The sequence below is a fragment of the Atractosteus spatula genome, chromosome 12 (genome assembly GCF_055471065.1).
Source record: "Atractosteus spatula isolate fAtrSpa1 chromosome 12, fAtrSpa1.hap1, whole genome shotgun sequence".
Lineage (NCBI taxonomy): Eukaryota > Metazoa > Chordata > Actinopteri > Semionotiformes > Lepisosteidae > Atractosteus > Atractosteus spatula.
The window spans coordinates 32,036,500-32,055,929 of record NC_142717.1 but is presented as its reverse complement, the minus strand read 5'-3'; the positions used below and the strand labels follow the sequence as shown (position 1 = coordinate 32,055,929).

At 36.3% G+C, this 19,430-nt stretch overlaps 1 protein-coding gene across 1 annotated transcript; it reads left to right on the top strand.

Moving 5' to 3' along the window:
* The first annotated feature begins 1,181 nt into the window (after positions 1-1,181).
* ube2ql1 (ubiquitin conjugating enzyme E2 QL1) lies at positions 1,182-18,993 on the top strand. The gene is made up of 2 exons (XM_088928986.1): positions 1,182-2,744; positions 15,428-18,993. Exons 1-2 carry the CDS (start codon positions 2,049-2,051, stop codon positions 15,557-15,559), a joined length of 828 nt encoding a protein of 275 aa, XP_088785112.1. The 5' UTR covers positions 1,182-2,048; the 3' UTR covers positions 15,560-18,993.
* Positions 18,994-19,430: the final 437 nt, after the last annotated feature.

Here is a 19,430-nt window from a genome sequence, read left to right as displayed (position 1 = left end):
ATCATCGACAATACTGACAAGAATAACATACCGAGATCCTTTTAATTAATAGTACTAAATCTTGTAGCATCTTGCCTCTTGCATTTCAAGTGTCATGATGTTCTCAGTAGTGTAATTTATGAAGAAATGTTAAACGACTTTGACAAAATATTTCTCTGGGGACTCAAGTACGTAATTAGCTTAGATATTTGGATGTTATGAAAGTGGGTCAAAATGTCTTGTCTGGAACTAAAGCAGAAATTTTCTGAAGGGAATTTCAAACAAAAATATAAAATGCAGAGATGTAACAAGAATCAATTTCTAATGCAAAGAATAATTCCCTTGAAACCTGAACTATTGTTCCTTAATATGTCAAATGTTCCAGTGTTAATATCTGTAAATGTCATTTTTACTAAAATATACAGTATGTTGCATTATGTACTGTAATCTGTAATGAAATCTGAAGATGTAACTGCAAACAACAACGATCTACAATTTTGTAGCAAATTTTTCAATTTTGACAATATTTTTGGATGACTCTAAACCCTGTCTGCTTGACATGTCATTGGTGTAAAAATGGCACAAAACCATGTCTTGATTTCTGAAGGACCACATGGGTGTGGAAGGAAATGGATAAGGAATGGAAGCAGAATACACTGTCACTTAATTTCCACTTCTGTGCACATAATTTGTGCTTCACAACCGATGCTTCAAATATCACAAGCAATATCATGATATTTTTAATACATAAAAATCTTAATAGTCCACAACAGGTATAAACACATTGACTTGGTCAGTTGTACTGTATTTTTAAAAGAGAAATTCTGTATACAATTACTAATAAATCTATCGTCATATCAGGTGTTTCGTCTTTAGTTTTTAGTTAATTAGTCCTAAATTGGTTTTAGTCTTTATTCAATTATATGAATTATCCCAAAGGTAACACAATGTTGTAGTCATTCTTAACTCCTTCATTTTAACAAGCATGCCTTATTTTATTTTAAAGGTTGGACAGAGACTGCAGCTGAACTGCTGCATCCTAATTTCTGGGTTAATTTAATTATATCCGTAGTAAATACCGCAGTTCTCATTGGCTGATCTGGGGGCCCCGAAGAGGTATGGTTTTAAACGTATTAGTTTAGGGGTGAAAAACTCTTACCGTAGCCTCTATCAAATACAACGGCAGAGACATTAAAAACAGTTCCCACTTGGGTGATATATCACTCCATGCCTGTTTGTTCATTCAGGCCAGGTAGAGCAGCAGCGACTACTGACGTTTTTACGTCTCAGACGTGCTGCTGCTATTTCGTGCTCTTCTTTGGCTAAGCATAATCAGATTGGTTCAGTCCGAGCAGCATTATTGCTGGTGCTGCAGCAGCTGCAGTTACATCAAGGGTTTACCTCTGCAATGTCAGATTGGTGGGAGAGTCTGGATTAAAGATAAACATCTTTTTTTAACTACCTAGATTCCTTTTCATCTTTTTTTGTTCAATCTCTTTTTGGATGAAATGAACAAAAGACGTTGGTCTTTAAATACAAAGTATCACCAAGGGTAAGTTGATTTATATAACGGGATCCTGGACATAGACATCGTGATCATCAATACAATTAGATGTGACTGATCGTGTCGCAAAAACGGTTATTGGGAAATCTGAACATTATTCTCAAAGCAGTGTCGAACGTACAGCTGGGAGACGTGAGTACAACCGCAGCCTCAGCCGCAAAACTGCAGTCAATTGCAAAACCGACCTGTCAAAATTGCTGCAACGAAGAGCTGAGAATTGCATCGAATCCCTGATAGCCTAATTTATCGATTGTATAAGAGAACCTAAAGATTTTATCTTTCGTGTTGTACGATCGGTGTTATGCGGCTCCGTTCCCAGTAATGGCATTTGGGTTTTCATTTTAATCGATTTCATACAAGATGCACTGAGATCAGAAGACTGAATGAAATCGCCCACTGGTCATCTTAAGAGGCTGCATTAGGCAAAGATACTAAACATTTTCCGTGTTCTGTTAAGAGTACTTAAACTCATATTGTGCAAGTAGCCAGCAGCGCAAACGCTATTATGGCTACTCTTCTACGGAAAATAGGTCTCATTCGACTCCATGACAGAGACACCGAGGATCCGAAGCATCACCAGGGCTCTTTCAAAGGGAGCAAAGGCAATCAGAAAAACAACAACATTAAGCACTGCAACACCAGCAACGAAAGCAACATCCTCAACCCTCCTGAAATAAAGAACAAGAAATCGGAACAATCCACGAAGGACAAGCCATCTGGCAAGGATAAGCAGGGCAAGGACATCAAGGAAAAACAGCAAGTGGGAGGTAGCAAGGCAACCTCCACATCATTGCAACCGCTGGTGCCGCTCAGGCAGCACTGTACCCAGGTCCGGACAAGGAGGTTGATGAAAGAACTGCAGGAAATTAAGAGGCTTGCTGACAACTTTATAACAGTGGAGCTGGCTGACGATAACCTTTTTGAATGGAATGTCAAGTTGCACCAGGTGGACAAAGATTCTGCCCTCTGGCAGGATATGAAAGAAACCAACACTGAATATATATTGCTGAATATATCCTTCCCCGACAATTTTCCCTTCTCCCCGCCTTTCATGCGGGTACTCACACCCAGGCTGGAGAACGGCTACGTACTGGATGGAGGAGCAATCTGCATGGAGTTGTTGACACCCCGCGGCTGGTCCAGCGCATACACCGTGGAGGCGGTGATGAGACAATTCGCAGCAAGTCTCGTAAAAGGACAGGTGAGGGTCAATTCATTCATTTGACCATCTTGTATGTGGTTTGCTACTCCTTTTTTATTGTTTTTTTTTTTATTTTGCGACGGAAATCAGCTTCTAGTTGATTGAAATGCACGGTTTGTTTGTTTGTTTTTTTTACTGAGAATCATCGAGTCTCTGAGCTCGATTTTTGAAAACCATTAATGAATGCTCAGATCTTAGCATTATTATAAGCACTGCTACTGCAAATCTAGGTAAAATTAACATTTGAAAACAGAAGGAAGCAAATGATAGGTAATGTGACCTTTTTCCTTACAGTAGTGTAACAGAACAAAATTAGCAACATTACAGTCGTATCAAAAATGCTTTATTGAACTTTCCTTTCTGAAAGCAAATCAGTGTAATTAGAAAAATAAAAGCCTGTTACTCTGCGTTTTTCCCATGACCCTCATGAATATTAAACAACAATAAGAACGTCGTACTAGATTAACTAGGTAAAATAGAGTGATATATTACAGTGTTTCCAAGGTACTGTTGAATATTAATGCTCACAGGCGGTCTGGCTTATACCAGTGTAGGACCACCTTATTTCAGGTAAGGCAGTTCCCACAGGCATGAAAAAAGGCAAACAATTATTTTCAACGGGACCATGAATTTATTATTCCATTTACCTTTATCTGTATGTTAATTTTAAAAGTCAAGTTTCGGCTGAATGTCATGAAAATTGCATTTATAAACCCAATAATCGACGTTAGTAGATGTACTCATTTTCACTAAATTAGGCAAACATGCGTACCAACGCCTACTAGTACTGTACTTAGTACTGTATTACAATGTATACATACTGTACCTCAATTTTATTTCAAGGAAGGATTGACTTCATTGCACCACAGCGACTCCTACTGAACACCTACAATGCAAAGTTAGTTCAAGTTTGATCTAAGCCCTGTGAACTTGTCGCCGCTATCACTCCTGATTTGGTTGGTGGGTAAAACGTGACTGGCAAAGTTGCGGAATCAGAAAATCTGCAATCAGTCCACTTTAATTTCATGTTGAAATGTGAGGTCATGTTCTATGTGATCTTTCTCTTTGGGAAAAACAACTGGAAGAAACTATGCGAAACGCGGCATAAGTTTGTTTTTAAATTGTATTTTATATACAGGAATTTCTAATGTATTGCAAATATGTATGCTATTAACCATTGAAAAGCTATTAATTTCATTTTTATTACTACATTTTTATATAACCCCTTTTAAAGGCTTGGTGCCCTTTTCAGTTTCCCTTCATATTAAATATTAAAAGAACATCGAGCATTAGAGGGAAGGCATATTTATGAAACCGTTAACGTGACCCACAAAGATGGCAATACAGTATAAAAGCACTGATCCTTTGGTAGTAAACAGACTGACCTTTAACATTTACAGTTTAGATATATAGAATTAAGAAAAGTTTAACGAGATTTTCCATCTCATTATCACTGCTATCTCTTAATCAGTGCTTTGATTCAACAGCACTTTATTGCAATAAACTCTTTGAACTACCATGTCCTCAAGCTACTTCAATTTAATTAATTAAAATTGTTTATTTTGAGATACTTTGAATTTATTCTAGATTGAAGCTGCTTATTGTTTTTTGCAAATCAGCAAGAGACAATGCAAGTGCTTGGGATTTTAGGAAAGGTTTTTCTGAGGGAAAATAATTTGAAGTTAAGCTAAACGAAACATATGTGTGAGTAGCCTGAAAAGGACATTTATTCTGTATATTCATTCAAGAAACTGAGAGGGGTAGCTTGTTATGGTTGCCATGTTGCATGTTTAGTATATGAACAATATTGCCTTTTTTAATTGACGGCAAATATGCACAATGTTTTTAACATTGGCACAAAATGCAGATTTAGCTGTAAACTAGTTTACATCTGAAGTGCTTGAGCAGGTGTGAATATAAAGTAGGAGAGTATAACCCAATACAATTTCACCAACATATTCATTGAAGTGGAGCTCTACAATGACCCGCTTTGTAAATAGCAGTTGTCTTGTTAATCAAAATACCATCCTACCCTCCAAAAATGTATGCTACAATGTTTAAATAATAGAAACAAAAGTTGTTAAAATGGCATGATAATTTCTCCATCTTCCCTATTGTTCTAAAATGTAGAATACAATAAATAAAAATCTATAGCGAAGAATGAACACAGGTATCACTACCATTTAAAATAATTCAATTTACAATTGCATTTCTATTTCACAACATAGATTTCAAAATTCTGTGACAGAGACCTTTGTAATCTTAACATATTTTCCTACAAGTAGTTCAAGCAGGTAGCTGCATCAGCATGCATAGGCTGCATAGGAACAAGCACAGGTTTATTCCATGCTGAAAAGAGAAGAAAAGAAACACACCTGAAGAAGGCTCCACAGCCGAAACGTTGTGTTTCTTTTCTTCTCGTTTCAGCATGGAATAGACCTTTACTTGTTCCTATATTTTCCTACAATATTTGAAATGTCTGTAGAAAAGCAAATGTAACATTAAATTCACTTATTTGATATCTTTCTATTGAATCCCAGGAAGACAGTATTTTTATGATTGTCGTTTGAGTCAGTTTGGTGCATTGATCGCCTGCCAAAAATGTTCTATGCATATCCAACATCCTCACATTCAGACATCAGCCTATGCCAGACTCAAGAGATTCTTGTCTGTGGCTTTGCCGGGAGCTGTGAATGCTATATTCTTCTAACTATATTGTATGGTGACTCATTTGTGGACATTTAAAATAATATTTGAAACCTGTTTTTTTCTCAGAGGGTTATGATGTTTGACATCTTGAGCCTTTTAATGAAGATTTTAAGGTTACATCACATTGTAGAAAAAAACAAAAAAAATAATAGTGCACAAAGAAAGGTATTTTACATAATTTCTGGAGTCACAATTTTGCTAAATGACATTCTTGAAAAGAAAATGGTGTACTGTTGGGAAATCAGTGGAAGGACTGGAATGCTAAAGATGTTCATCATTGCTAAGCAGTGATTTATATTCAAGCCTAAGGATATTGCATTATCTTTATCATTGTGAAATTACTTTTGCATTCTACATTATTACAGAAAACAAAATGGTTTTTCCAGTAATTAATTGAATGGCAGACATATTCATACACAACTCTTTGAAATGCCTTTGAGTGTGTTTAATGTGAAAGAATCAATTTAATGCATTCCAGAATTAGACTTTTGATGAAAAAGTCATGTATTTTGTGATAAATTGAAATATTTAATTGACGAAAATACTCAACACTTCAGGTACTTTATTCATGATTTATGTGAAATAAAAATATGCAATTATGTGCCAGAACAAAGGAGTATATTTTGAAATGTGTCATGGTTTTTCTCCTGCATTTGTAACTTACAATAATAGAGTAGTCAGTTCCTCGCGTTCCAACTAGCTCAGTTTCTGTTTCACCAATCTCAAACTGTATCTGTAAAACCTAACACAGCATAAAAGGAATTAAGTTAAGTTTTTAACACATGACATTTTAACTTACTATAAATGCCATCCAGAGTGTGGCTTTGAAAAAACAATATATATATCCATATAAATGTGGCAAAACAGGTATACATGACCACAGCAATGTAGTAGTCATTTACAGTATGTGGCCATTTTGTGCTAACCTTGAAATATGCTGCAATAAAGTGTGATATTTACCCACTCATGCATATGTACAAATGAAATGGAGTCAGCACATCCTGTCAAACAAATCAGACATACTGTAGGCTTAGGTCTATTGTATTCTTTAGAATTTTTTTTTTCCTGCTTAACATGCAACATAGAAGCTTGTAGTTTTAATGTGAATAATTTTTTATGTGTTATGATAAGTCTATACAAACATTATATAGACATGTGCTCAGTATATGCCATGATATCCCTGTTTGTATTCAAAGCATGTTAGGACCATGTTTTCTTCCTGGATGTTTCAGAGTGATCCAGCTGCTGCTCTCCTTTTACCTATTGAACTGTAATAAATAGTCACTTACAGGAGGATTCTTGGATGTTGGTTCTCAATTGTGTGAATGGCACATTTCCTGTACCCAAAGCATAATGGTGCAAGTGTATACTTGTTCTTAGAAATATACTTGATCACAGCCAATAGCAAGTAAATAAAATAGTACACGTGAGCAACACCCTACACAAAACTCTCACAAGCCTTTTATATTTTAATTTTAGTCTTTATTAAAGAAGACAACATAAACGCTCAGTCTACATTTCATTTACACTAGAGCCTTTGAAATTGGATCTGGACATTTCATTTCAAGTGAGTGAACAGTTGCATTATTTCAGGCCAATTTAACTGCTGCCTGCCCTGACTTCACCTGAGGCAAAGATTGGCTATTTTTGTCCTTCTTGTTCACATTGGAAAAGCAAGGTTTTTTTTTGTATTCCTGCCCTCAGGAGGATGAAAAATGTTTCCATTATGGAGTAAAAGATGGTCTCTGAAAACTCAAAGCAATCCATAAGGCATTCAAAAGGAGCTGAATTAAAAGCTTTTCAAAAGTTGCCATTTAAAGTGGAATTCTTATGTCACAAAACATACGTTATTTGTGAAATGAGTGCATTGTTGTACATACTAATACTGGAAAATGTTACAATGGTACAATTTCTCATTTACTGACAGATGATTACATGCTTTCATTTTAAGATATTTTAAGTATTGCACACTGTCAGCAAAGGTGCCTACACAAAATAAGAGTAAGCTGGAATTCAATTTTGATTTTTGAATCACTGAATTCCTATTTTAAGTAACGTAAAATGTGACCAAGAGCCATTTGATGATAGAAGTATGTATTAGTGGTTAAAGTTGCAGGACGAGTATGAATTGGGGTGCATAAGGGATAAAACTGTTATTGTAGTTTATTAGAAATCAAACAAGATTCTTAACAAAAAAATAATGATGACATGGTCCCTTATACAATATGAGAATAGACTGGGCTGTGGATTCAGATTAAAACATTAAAACTGCTATTTTCCAAATAATGACGTTATTCACAACCAGATAGGCTTACAAATGTAGGGGATGAGACCCTCTATGGATCATGTGTAGTACAGTATGTATGATCAAAACCATGAACATTATAACAGGGTTAGATCAAGAAATATTTATTGGTGGTTTAATATAGCTTGCAATCACCATAATATCGTCCATAATATTGCAATCTTACCAACATAAAACCTCCTTTAAAGTTTTATATTTAATAAGCATCCCTAGATTGTATGTGGCCCCGACTAGCTCTGTTGGTAGAGCATGAGACTCATAATCTCAGGGTAGTGGGTTTGTCTCCCATGTCGGGCACCAGGTCCTCCATGTTGGAGGTTGGGCACAAGGCTAACAACCCTGTGCTGTAAAAAACATGCCGGAAGGCGTAATGGGCAAACATCCATCCATCCCTAGATTGTATATTGTTCAACTGAAGTTAGCATCATCATTTTCAGACATTACCTGTTTAATCCTGTTGTTCTATACTATAACCGCACGACTGAATGAGGGATTACAATGTTTCGTGCAATTTGGTTTTATCAGACATGGTTATGCTGACATTTGGCAAAAAAAAGTGCTTGAGAGCCTCTGTGACAGTTTATGATGTATCACATTTCTCACCATAGTTCAGTACTTGTCTTCAATCAATTTAAATATTCGTCATATCAATAGTGTTCTTTACACAGCAAAAAAATTATAATGTCACTTTCTACATTCACCTCTGTGAAATACGAAAAACTAAGGAGTAATTTAATTATCATTTACTATAACTAAAGCATCTATTGGATAACGATTAGCATTCAGTTTCTAATGTGTATTGTCACCCATTTGCTATAAATACCTCGTTCCTCTTATTGAGGAGCAAACCAGGGTAAATTGGAAGGCCAAACCCACAAGTTTTAGCACATTCACAAAGGCTTTCAATATTCATTTGAAGAAGCAATGTTCTACTGCTTTAACTGATCTTCTGTGTAGTGCTCCTGCTTGTGTATAATGGCTACGGTGTATCATCCAGGTACTGCAGGTAATGCATTTCAGTGGTGGATGAAGACGGTCACCTCCTATACGTAAAGCACTTTACCATTCTCTGGGATGTAGTACTATCTATACACATGTATATTAATGGTAATTTAATAATAATGTTTAAAACAGATAACCCTTTGTTATCATTATCCTCAGACATTTCTTCTCCTATCTCAAAGTACTGACGTCTGGAGTTTTCTCAGCAGTTGAACTGAAAGAGGTGTCTTCTAAGTACAGTGGAAAAACTCATTGTTAATTGACTCTGTGTGTCCAAGTGCTTGATCACATTTATATTTCGTAAACAAGACCTGCTTATTAAAGCTGTTTTACGTAAGCAGCCCTTACCTCTTTCAGATTCTGAAGTTTAAAGGTCAGCGGTGTTCAGACTCCATTGTTATATAAATCTTTTACCATTCCATCCATTTTCCAAACGGCTTTATCCAGTATGTGGTCCTGGTCCTGGGGAGAGCCGGAGCCTGTCGTAGCAAGCAATGGGTACAAGGTGGGATACGCCCTGGTCTGGACGCCAGTCCATCAGACAGACTCAAACCGGGACCAGTTTTTACAGAAATCAATTATCCTACCAATATGTCTTTGGACCATGGAACATAACCCACATAGACACGGGAAGAACATGTATACTCTATTCAGATTCCACACCAGGAATTGACCCCAGAGCGGCACCACTGCAAGACAGCCATGCTAACCACTGTGTCGCCATGCTCCCAAACCCTTTTATTATTAATATGCAAAAAATAAGTCCTCACAAAATAGGTTTTAAAAAAAATGTGCCAGCAATTAATTCATTTTTAATCAGTAGTTAGTAAAATCCATTATGTCTGTGTGCTTCAGTGCACATAAAGATGGGGTAATAAACTGAGCAGGAGCTTATTTCTGTGCAGAAAAGGCCGTTTTAATTTTCATTTTACGTCTCTGTTGTAGTAAATAAGGTGAGTGAATATGAAATGGAACGTGAAATTGGTGATTTAAAATGTGTTTTTTAAAAAGAGTCCTGTATGAATTTTTAACCAATTTCATCAAATATTATGTAACTGACATTCTTAGGGGGACTCATTTTTTAAATATTCATGTTGTCATCTGTATTCGTTCCTTACAGCATGAATGAGTTTCCTTTATCTCTATATTTTAATCATGATTCTGCTTATGGCATTTGGAAGCAATTGTAGTCGTTTTTAATGGGTGGTATAAAACTATTTTTTCTGAAAGGCACTTCAGTATGCTATTATTGAAAGTCATGATTTTTAATTGCACATCAGAAACTATCGTGCGAACAGCAGATTCAGTATTTTTGATGCAATAGCCATTTATCCTTTTTATGGTGTTGTTTGATTTACTCATTTAATTTACTTTTTTAATATTTTCTTTTGTTTTACTCATGATTTAAAATTTATAGTGTCTATTCCCTCTTCTTCCTGTGCCCTGTATTGATATGTATGTGTGTATTTTTTCACATTTCATTCAAAACTCACAATTAGGTTAAATGTGATCATTCAATGTTTAAAAAGTGAAGGTTTTTTTAACATCTGCAGTCATTTACCGACTGACACCACCCCAAAATCCAGAAATATTATTTGGATTTTTTGGAAAAAAAAATATTAATTGATGTATTTTGCACCCTAAAAACCAAATAAAGCCTGTGACTGAAAACAAAATGTAAAACATTTAAAGTTGCTGAAGCAGAACATTAGAACCACTGGTGTAAACAAATCACAGAAGAGTTATTATTGGTTTTGTATTTTATTTTAATGAGGCGGCCTCACAATATTTAGTGAGACCAGTGTTATAACCTCATAGCCGGATCTTGTCAGAAGTCAGAAACTCAACAAGACTGGGCTTGGTCTGTACTGGGTTGGAAGGTTGCCATGTTGTTGCTGGAGTGATGTTGGTAGACCAGTAGGTGACGCTCATCACCATGGTATAGCACATCCACACCAATGCCACAGTATGAAGAGAGGGAACACTGTGATGTTGGTGGTGCCATAAAATGATAAACTCTCCAGTACCTGTCACAGGTGAAAATCACTTGGTAGTTCATTAGAGCAGTGATGTTAACCCTTGTGATTTAAGTAAATTCCATCTTGGGCATTTTTAACCCCTTTAATTCAACTGTTGAAGCATTTCTCATTTTTCTACCTGATATGCTGTGCAGTAGGGCTGTTGGTAACCCCCAGGTGTACATATACTGTATGTGGCACTTCAGGGGTGTTTGAAGTGGTCTCTTCCTCTACATAAATCATTTTGGAATTTACAAACATTGGCTTTTCCTTTGAAGTACAAAACCCCAGATGGATCTCTGTACTCTGTTTTCTCTTCTTATGTTGCACACCATTAGTGTAAATATAAATTCTTTTGAATGCTCTTCTAAAATTCCTCTGCTTCCAGAAGTGCTCACTTTTGACGAATGAAAGTAATTTGCTGCCAGACAATAATAAATTATCTAATTGTAAAGGCAATCCATGTAGTGAATAGAAATTTACAACCAGTTCTATACCTTTTATTTTCCAGTATCTTTAATCTCGCTAATGCATCTACTTTACTGGACTGCTTCAGATAACAGCAGTCAATTTTAAAAGAGATCTCTTTTTTGTGTCAAAACTATAATCATAAGAAATGGCATTGATCTGCACAAAACTGTCTGCATTTATCATGAACAGACTGGCATGAATGCCAGAATTCTAAAGCATTTAAAAGCTCTTCTGAAATAAAATCAATGTACAACTTATTTTTTGTGGCCAATTAGCTGTATTTTACTTAAATGAGAATTTTTGGATGTTTGGACTTTTTAAATTTCCATTCATCCTAACCTCTGGTCAGTTTATTTACTGTTGACAAATTACCTTTCTTATTACATTCAAAGATGAGATTTGTTTTGGGGGAAAACAATTTCCAATCAAAAGTTTCGCTTCAATGCCAACATTTGCATGTACACTACCCTGCAAAATTATTTCAAAATGGAAATCACAAGATGACGCAGCCACATCCATCCATTTTATAGCCACTTCATCTAAATCAGGGGTCACGGGGGAGCCAGAGCCTGCCCTGGCAAGCAATGGGCTCATGGCAGGATACACCCTGGATGGGACACCAGTCTGTTGCAGGGCAGACAAACAGACACACACACTGACACCCAGGGTCAATTTCCCCAGAAGCCAATTTCCAGTCTTTGGAAACACGATCACTGGGAGAGCAAACAAACCGCACATACTGTAGATAGCACACAAGGCCCAGAATTGAACCATCGAACCGGAGGCCCCAACCCGCACTGTAAGGCAGCAATGCTAACAACTGCATCACTGTGCCAAAACTGCATATGCATTTTTTAACTTTATATTTTATTACAAACCTTACTACTAAGGGTAAATTTAGTTACAGTAAATGTCAAGAACAACTACAGTCTTTTTTTGCACACCAGCTTGGTGCAATTTTTGTCAGATTTGTTCATCTTGGAGACCCCTTGTAGACAGCTGTCTCTGAATTCTTTTCACAGATTCTCAATAGGATTCAAGTCACACTTTGACAGGCTAATAAAGGATATTTACTTTCCTATCCTTAAACCATTGTAGCTTTGGATCATTGGCCTGCTGAAGGGTTCATTTTTGTCATGGTTTTAGGAGCAAAGTTGTCCTCTCAGATTTGTCAGTATTTTGCTCCACCTATGTTCCCATAAGTCTTGACAAGCTTCCCAGTCCCTACAGATGACAAGCAGAACTATGATAACATAATGCTGTCATTATCATGCTTGACAGTAGGGATGGTGTTGACTGAGTGGTGCACTATGGTGAGTATAGCATCACTACGTAATGCTTTGCATTTAGAACAAAAGGTTTGTGTTGTTTGACCACAAAACCCTGCTACATGTTTGCAGGATCACTTAAGTGCCATGTATTAAACCACATGTGGAATTTGAGATTTGTTTTTTCAGACAAAACCTTTTTGTGGAGTGACCAGGATACTGTTCACCCATTGTTACCTGAGACACTTTCTCCCAGGCTCTGAATTCTTTTTGCAAAGCACTGTATATCTTCTTATATCTTCTGAGATTTGCATGAAATAATGGCAACAGTTTTTTTTCCATTAGATTTACAATGTCAAAATCAATTTGCTTCAAATCAATTCAATACATTTGCTTTAAAAATCCATTAAAGGAGGTTCCTTCATTCCTTTCAAGTTACTTCCAGTGATACTCAGCAACCCTCTTTTATCTAAACGCTGCTTATCGCTGGTAAGGGTCATGACAACCCATAGTCTATCCAGAAATCACAGGATACAAGCCAGGGCTGTATACTGGATGGGAGGCAATTCCTTCACAGGACATACAAACACAAGAACAATTAAAAACACATAGACTTATAGCTAGCATGTTATCAGAAGGTGAAAGTAAACCAGGGTATTCAGAAGAAACCCAGGGGAACTTGAAAACTCCACACAGAGGACACTCACATCTTGAACTGAACTCAGGACCCATACATACTGTACATTTTTATTTTTTTGGTTTTGAAAGCTAATTTGGATAGATGTAGCTCTATCTGTTAGGGTTCAGTTTCTAACAGAAGTTACATTTGTTTACTGCTTGTAGTAACATTATGTATACATGGTAAATCTAAATTTAAAATCCTCAAAACTTTTGAGAAAGATTTTCTCTCCAAATATTTAAACAAATGTGTTAACATGGAATACGATATCCAGAATATAATTTTATACATTATTAAGTATCACTTGGAAAACAAGCTTCGTTTAACACCTAAATTTCCACGTTGGACATTATACTGCTATGCTGCGACTTATGCCCAGCACCTAAAAATATCAATTACACTATGCATTGAACTTTGTTACAAATAAATGTAAATGTGAGACAATAAACACATCACACACGTTCACTAATGCCTGAGAACCACACAATGTCTTACAAAGAACTGGATGCTATAAACAACACATACAGTACATAATACATACCTCTACAGTTCGTATCTGCATATTGTAATTACATGCAAAGCCTTACAATTATACAAAAGGTAGTACAGTACTGTGTATTAAATAGCTATGTTGACTATGTTTTATTACAAGAGTTACTGTATCTGCAAGAATGGAATGAACATTTCTTTGTGCCTCTCACTGCTCATTTTAAGAGGAATTGGATGGAATAAAAAGAATGATAAATGTACATCTAAATATTATGAGTGTCGTAATTTCTTATCAGTTTATTTGAATTTGGTGGAAATTGACCCAATCAAGGTACAGTACTTATCAGAGCACAGGCTGAGCTTAATGGCCCAATATTGGCAGTTCAAGTCCAATCATAGCCACATAGGACTGGGTTTCCCCAGGATGCAGTGATCAACTGGCAGAGTGCAACAGACAACAAATTACACGCAGATAAGCTCTAGCAATTGACCTTCCCCTCCTGTTGGGTGATCTGATGAAGATGAATGGCTCTTATAGGTGGGCGTGTTGGAAGAGTGTGTCTAGTGGTCTTTCCTTACAGGGGTCATTGAGCGCTCAGTTTTGAAACACCTGGCAATTCCAAATTGGATTAGTGTAAAAGTTATAGATAGTGATTTGAAATGATTCAAAACACAATTAAGCGGTGTAGATAAAAATATATGCACACTTGAGAATGTTCTTTTTTTCCCAGTGGGGAGAGCTTGATTATGTTATGTTCTAAAACTCATGAAGTATATTTATGTATTAAATAGTGAGCTCTTAAGTGTAATGACATGCTAATGAGCTGAGCTCAGCACGCAAGTGATGTGGTGTTGTAGATAGCTAGAGACACTGGGAAGCTCAATGTATAGCGAAGGGCAAACCCAGGAGTCTAAGTCAAGTTTCAATCCAAATCAAATCCACACACATGGAGACACAAGCTAGCTAACAAGGAGGTAGACGCAAGGAGGTAACAAGCCAAGGGAATCCAGGAGAGAAGTCAAGGATACAAGCAAGGGTCAGAGCTGAGAAACATACTGAAAGCAAACAAAGCCCATGGGGTCATCTGGGAGATGAGGTTCCAAGTAAGCAGAGGTCAGTATTGCGACTGAAGCCCAGCTAGGGGGAAAAGCAACAGGGCCTTGAGGGGATCAGAGCTGAAATTCAATGACAGAACCTCGAGCTCTGTCAAGTCCGAATATTTATCTTGGAAAAACACCTGGAATGGGCATGGTCATGAACCATCTCCTGGTGCTCCAAGTCATCAAGTTAATTGGTTTCCGCAGCATCTGGCGCCAGGAGACAGGTTGACAGGTTGAAGTCACTGGCTGCTGCGTAAAAGCTAACTCTTCCCTCTGCATGGCAGTGGGGGCGGACATAACAGTAAGCAGTCATATTGAATCAAAAAAAGATGCAGTAATCCATAAAATTTACAAGCCCAGGTGAAAAAAGTACATTTCTTCAAATTCAGAAAGCATGTGTTAACTTGGGGAAAATATATGCCACATAAATGGAGATGGATCAAAGAAAAAAGTGGACAATAACAATGCCAGCAGCATGGTAATGCAGCTTTGTTTCCTTATAGGTAAAGCGGAAACTTTCAGCCGTTTACAGATTTAAACGAGGAATGACTGCAGCATTCGCTAAAATTTTCACCAAGTACTTTTTCAGCGTAACGTGGTGTCAATATTTTGCCTTACAGTTTTAATCTCTTTTGCTACAGGGCCGTATCTGCAGGAAAGCTGGGAAATCCAAGAAAGCCTTCAGTCGTAAAGAAGCAGAGGCAACCTTTAAGAGTCTGGTGAAGACCCATGAGAAGTATGGCTGGGTGTCTCCCCCTGTGTCTGATGGCTGACGTGGCCACATATTTGTGTCGCAAGACTGTACAACCTACCATCTTGTCCTCAATGCTGCGCATCTCCCATCCTTTGTTCTTTTAGTACTTTCATCTAGGTGCCATGGAGCACATGGTGACATTTAACTTATTCATGAGCAGATGTGTTTACAGCTAAATATCGCCTTTAGTGGATTGTGTTTCAAAACTGGATATGGCTCTACGGAACAGATAGCCCTGCTGATGTCAAGTTGTTGCCCCTTCCTTCCACCTGACCCACTTCATCTTGTGTGCGTTTGCTCTCATTCTCCCTACATGCCAACAATGTACTGCACTGAATGGCATCAGAGTTTCCATTCACCACTGCTCCTCTCATTTAAATGCAAATGAAGCCGTTAATATTTAATAGACAGGCAGTGCATTTGAGGTTCACTTTTTGCTGTGCTGTTTTTCACAGGTCAATGCAACTTGAAGATTGTAATTTATGTGGAGCTGTGCTCTCTTTCTCTCTCTCTCTTTCGTGGCTAAATTTAGACATCACTTTGTTGTGTAGATGGCCATTGATTTCCAATGAAAAAACACAAAATGTTGCTTATGCTGAGGTACTGTAAAGATAAAACCCAATGGCAATTAACCACTGTTCTTTGTTGATGTTGAAAAATACCAATAACTGTAATGCTGATAATTTAGATACCAGATAGATGGATTGTTTGAGAGCAAGATGCAAGAGACCTGACATTTAAAAACGTGAAAACTGTCCCTTGAAAACTTTTGTTTAATTGAAGCTCAGAAATGAAAGTTTAAATATACAGTGGATGGACTCTTTCATAGATAGGAAAAAAAAATCCTACATTTAATAGGATTTGTATCCCTCAAGAAGAAATAAGGTGGCATTATATGTGATTTGCATTAAGCTTAAGACAACTCCTAAAGTGAGAAACTCTATCAATAACTGCAAAAAGCATGAATCTACAGTATAATTGATGCCATGTCTTTATTTTAAATTGTTTTACATCAAACGGTTTGTTGCTGCACCTCTGGCAGTAGTGTTGTGAATTGTTCTTGTTACTCATGTTCCTGTGTGTATTTTCTCTGGACTGTGGAAATGCATTAAAAAGAGCTGCAGTGAACACTGCTGAATTGCAGAGCGATATTCATTTCAAACACCTGCATATTCTCATTCAGAAAACAATAATACAAAATGCAAACAGTTAGGTAAAACCAATCCAGAAGGAATTATAGAGCTACTATGTCTTTGATGATGTACTGGGGCTCTAAATAGTCCAATTATTGGTTAAAGCAGACTGTGTTAATTTTAGGTCCTTCTTTAGGTCTCAAGTACATATTGGTATTCTTCAGTTCATCTCAAATTCCCTTTACCTATGTACAGATACAATATATGAAATTAGCACTTAGGATGCAAAGCTAACATCTATATTTATCTCTCCCTGCAAATTCTTTATTAGTTTTGTTCAAATCATCCTACAGACTAATCCCAAAGTTGAACAGCATGTGCTTACCTATGGTATCTCTGTTTGTAGAGTGTAATGTTGGATACTGACAGGATTCACAGATATTTCCGTGCAAAATAAGGTCATAAAAATAATAGCACACCTCAGGTTTATGGCCATATCAGAATAAAAAATAGGAAGTGCTTAACAGAGGTATTTCCATACAGTTTTCTAAAATGATTTGATGTGATAAATTACACTTTAAATCCTATTGTTGAGAAAGATGCTAAAAACATTTTAATATATTCCATGTATGCTGTACATTCTTGTTTTTTTATTATATTGTATCTTAAGCTAAAAGAACATTCTGTCTTTTAAGATACATTAGTCCATGCGTAGTAACAAGGCAATTTCCTGTCTGATCAGATAGAAAATGAAAACAGATTTTGTTTGCATGGGCAATACCAAAGACAGGAGGGAATGTCCTACCCTTCCTAAAAACTCTTAGGACCTTCAGGAGAAACCTTAACAGGGAAACAGCCTCACTGCCTCAGTAAATGGATGCTCTTTTATAAAGTCACTTCACAAATAAATGCTCTGTATTAGACTCTCTAGATATTCACTAATGATGTGCAGTGCTCTGTCTTACTATAATATACTGTAAATCTAGCTTGCATTGTCATACCACATTACAGATCCTGTCTCTCCTTTATATTTAAGACCATATTGCCTGTATCCTTATCTGGTGTAAATCCAACAAAGCCAATTCTCAAAACAAAAAAATGGTGAGTACATTGTACCCTTTATTGATCTCCTAAAAAAAAGAACATCAATGTTGTGGGCTTGGAATTCCATTAACAATTCCATTAGCAAAGAGAGATGCTGCAGAACATTGTTGGTATTTGAAAAAGGAAATTCCTCCATTTGCATCCATATTCATATAGTCTAAAAATCTGGGTAAAACCAGACCTGTTCCTGCATGATACTTTAAAATAATGTAAAAATAGATGTTAGCTCCTGCAACTTTGAGCAGAGGAACAATTAGTTTGTGGTTGATGTCATTGCACTGACATAGCATTGAGTACAATCCATTATTTATTTTACAGTGGAAAAGCATGTGCAGAAATTGGAACACTTCCTAAAACACATTGAATGACACAGTATTGTTTCTGCAGGATTCCATTTGCAAGTTTTTTTATTCTTGTAATGAGAAAATATCAGCAAAGGCATATTTTTCAGCTTTTACATTTTGCAAGTACAAAGTTTAGAGTGCCACCTATATTAAGCTTTTTTTACACCAGGAAATGGGGCTTTTCATGGTTTGAATTTTTGGAAACATCTGGTATCTAAATGCACAGCAGTGCTAATGGGTATTTCTCAAAAATGAATCTGTATGAAACCAGTCATTCCAAAAGTGATTGTATGTGTTTCTAAGGACTTGTATTAGGGATTATTATGATAAAGTTAATAATAATAATATGTCAAAATATCAGAAAATTGGGTGTTTGCTGGATTAGGAGCATAATTTTGTGATAGACTTTAGAATGGTAGTTTGCAGAAACAAATTAAACTAATTGTCTGAACAAGTGAGATGATTCTGTTATCTTATATCTGCATGTGATCAGTGATTGTTATTTTCTTGTTTTAAAAAGGAAAAAAAATCAGCAGCTGCTTCTTCTTTTTTGTTTTTATTTTTCTTGTTTTCATGTCCTAAGCTGTGTTCTGTCATGTTGTATTATATGAATTTTTTGTGTTTAATTTATTTGTGGTTTGCCAAAATGAACTTTTTGGAGCATGTCACGGGTATTCTCACAGAAAACAAAATGAATGAAATGTACCTGAACCAAATGAAGCCTGGTGTCTGGGTGATTTAGAATTTTGTCTTCATTGTAAGAAATAAACTGTAGGATACGAAGGATGTTATATTCACCTCACAAAATCACAGGTTTAGAGTAGTGCAAAATCAGGAATGTGCAATAAAGCTATATAGGCTTATTTAACCCTGGAGAAAAGTATTGCTTTTTCATGATTTCCTTAGTTTTCCTTTTGTGATAATATGTCAGTTTTGAGTTGGCTATGATTTGTTTTATGGCTATGATTTTTAGAGGAATGTGTAAATATAAAGGAAAATATCGCAACATAAAACTGATTCAAGGTTTCCTGTTTAAAAGTTTCTTTTAAAATGAATTTTAACTACATATAAAGAATAGGCTGTTTTAATAACATTTTTTTAATTGACTACATACAGCTACAGGGCTGTATTCATGCGAATACAGAGTCTATATCTTTAGTACATCTAGAAGGCTAGAAGGGAACCAATATGCTATTAGGACATTGTTGTTTCTTTGTTTGAAACATATAATTTATCTCAGTTTCCTAATAAAAGCTGATTTAATTAGGGCCATAGGACTAACAGAGAAATTCAGAGCTCTTATCTGATT

Bases quoted from the DNA above. Each gene is read 5' to 3' on its own strand.
- ube2ql1 (XM_088928986.1), top strand. From the start codon at position 2,049: ATGGCTACTCTTCTACGGAAAATAGGTCTCATTCGACTCCATGACAGA. The intron at 2,745-15,427 runs GTGAGGGTCAAT...CTTTTGCTACAG, and splicing joins CAAGTCTCGTAAAAGGACAG to GGCCGTATCTGCAGGAAAGC.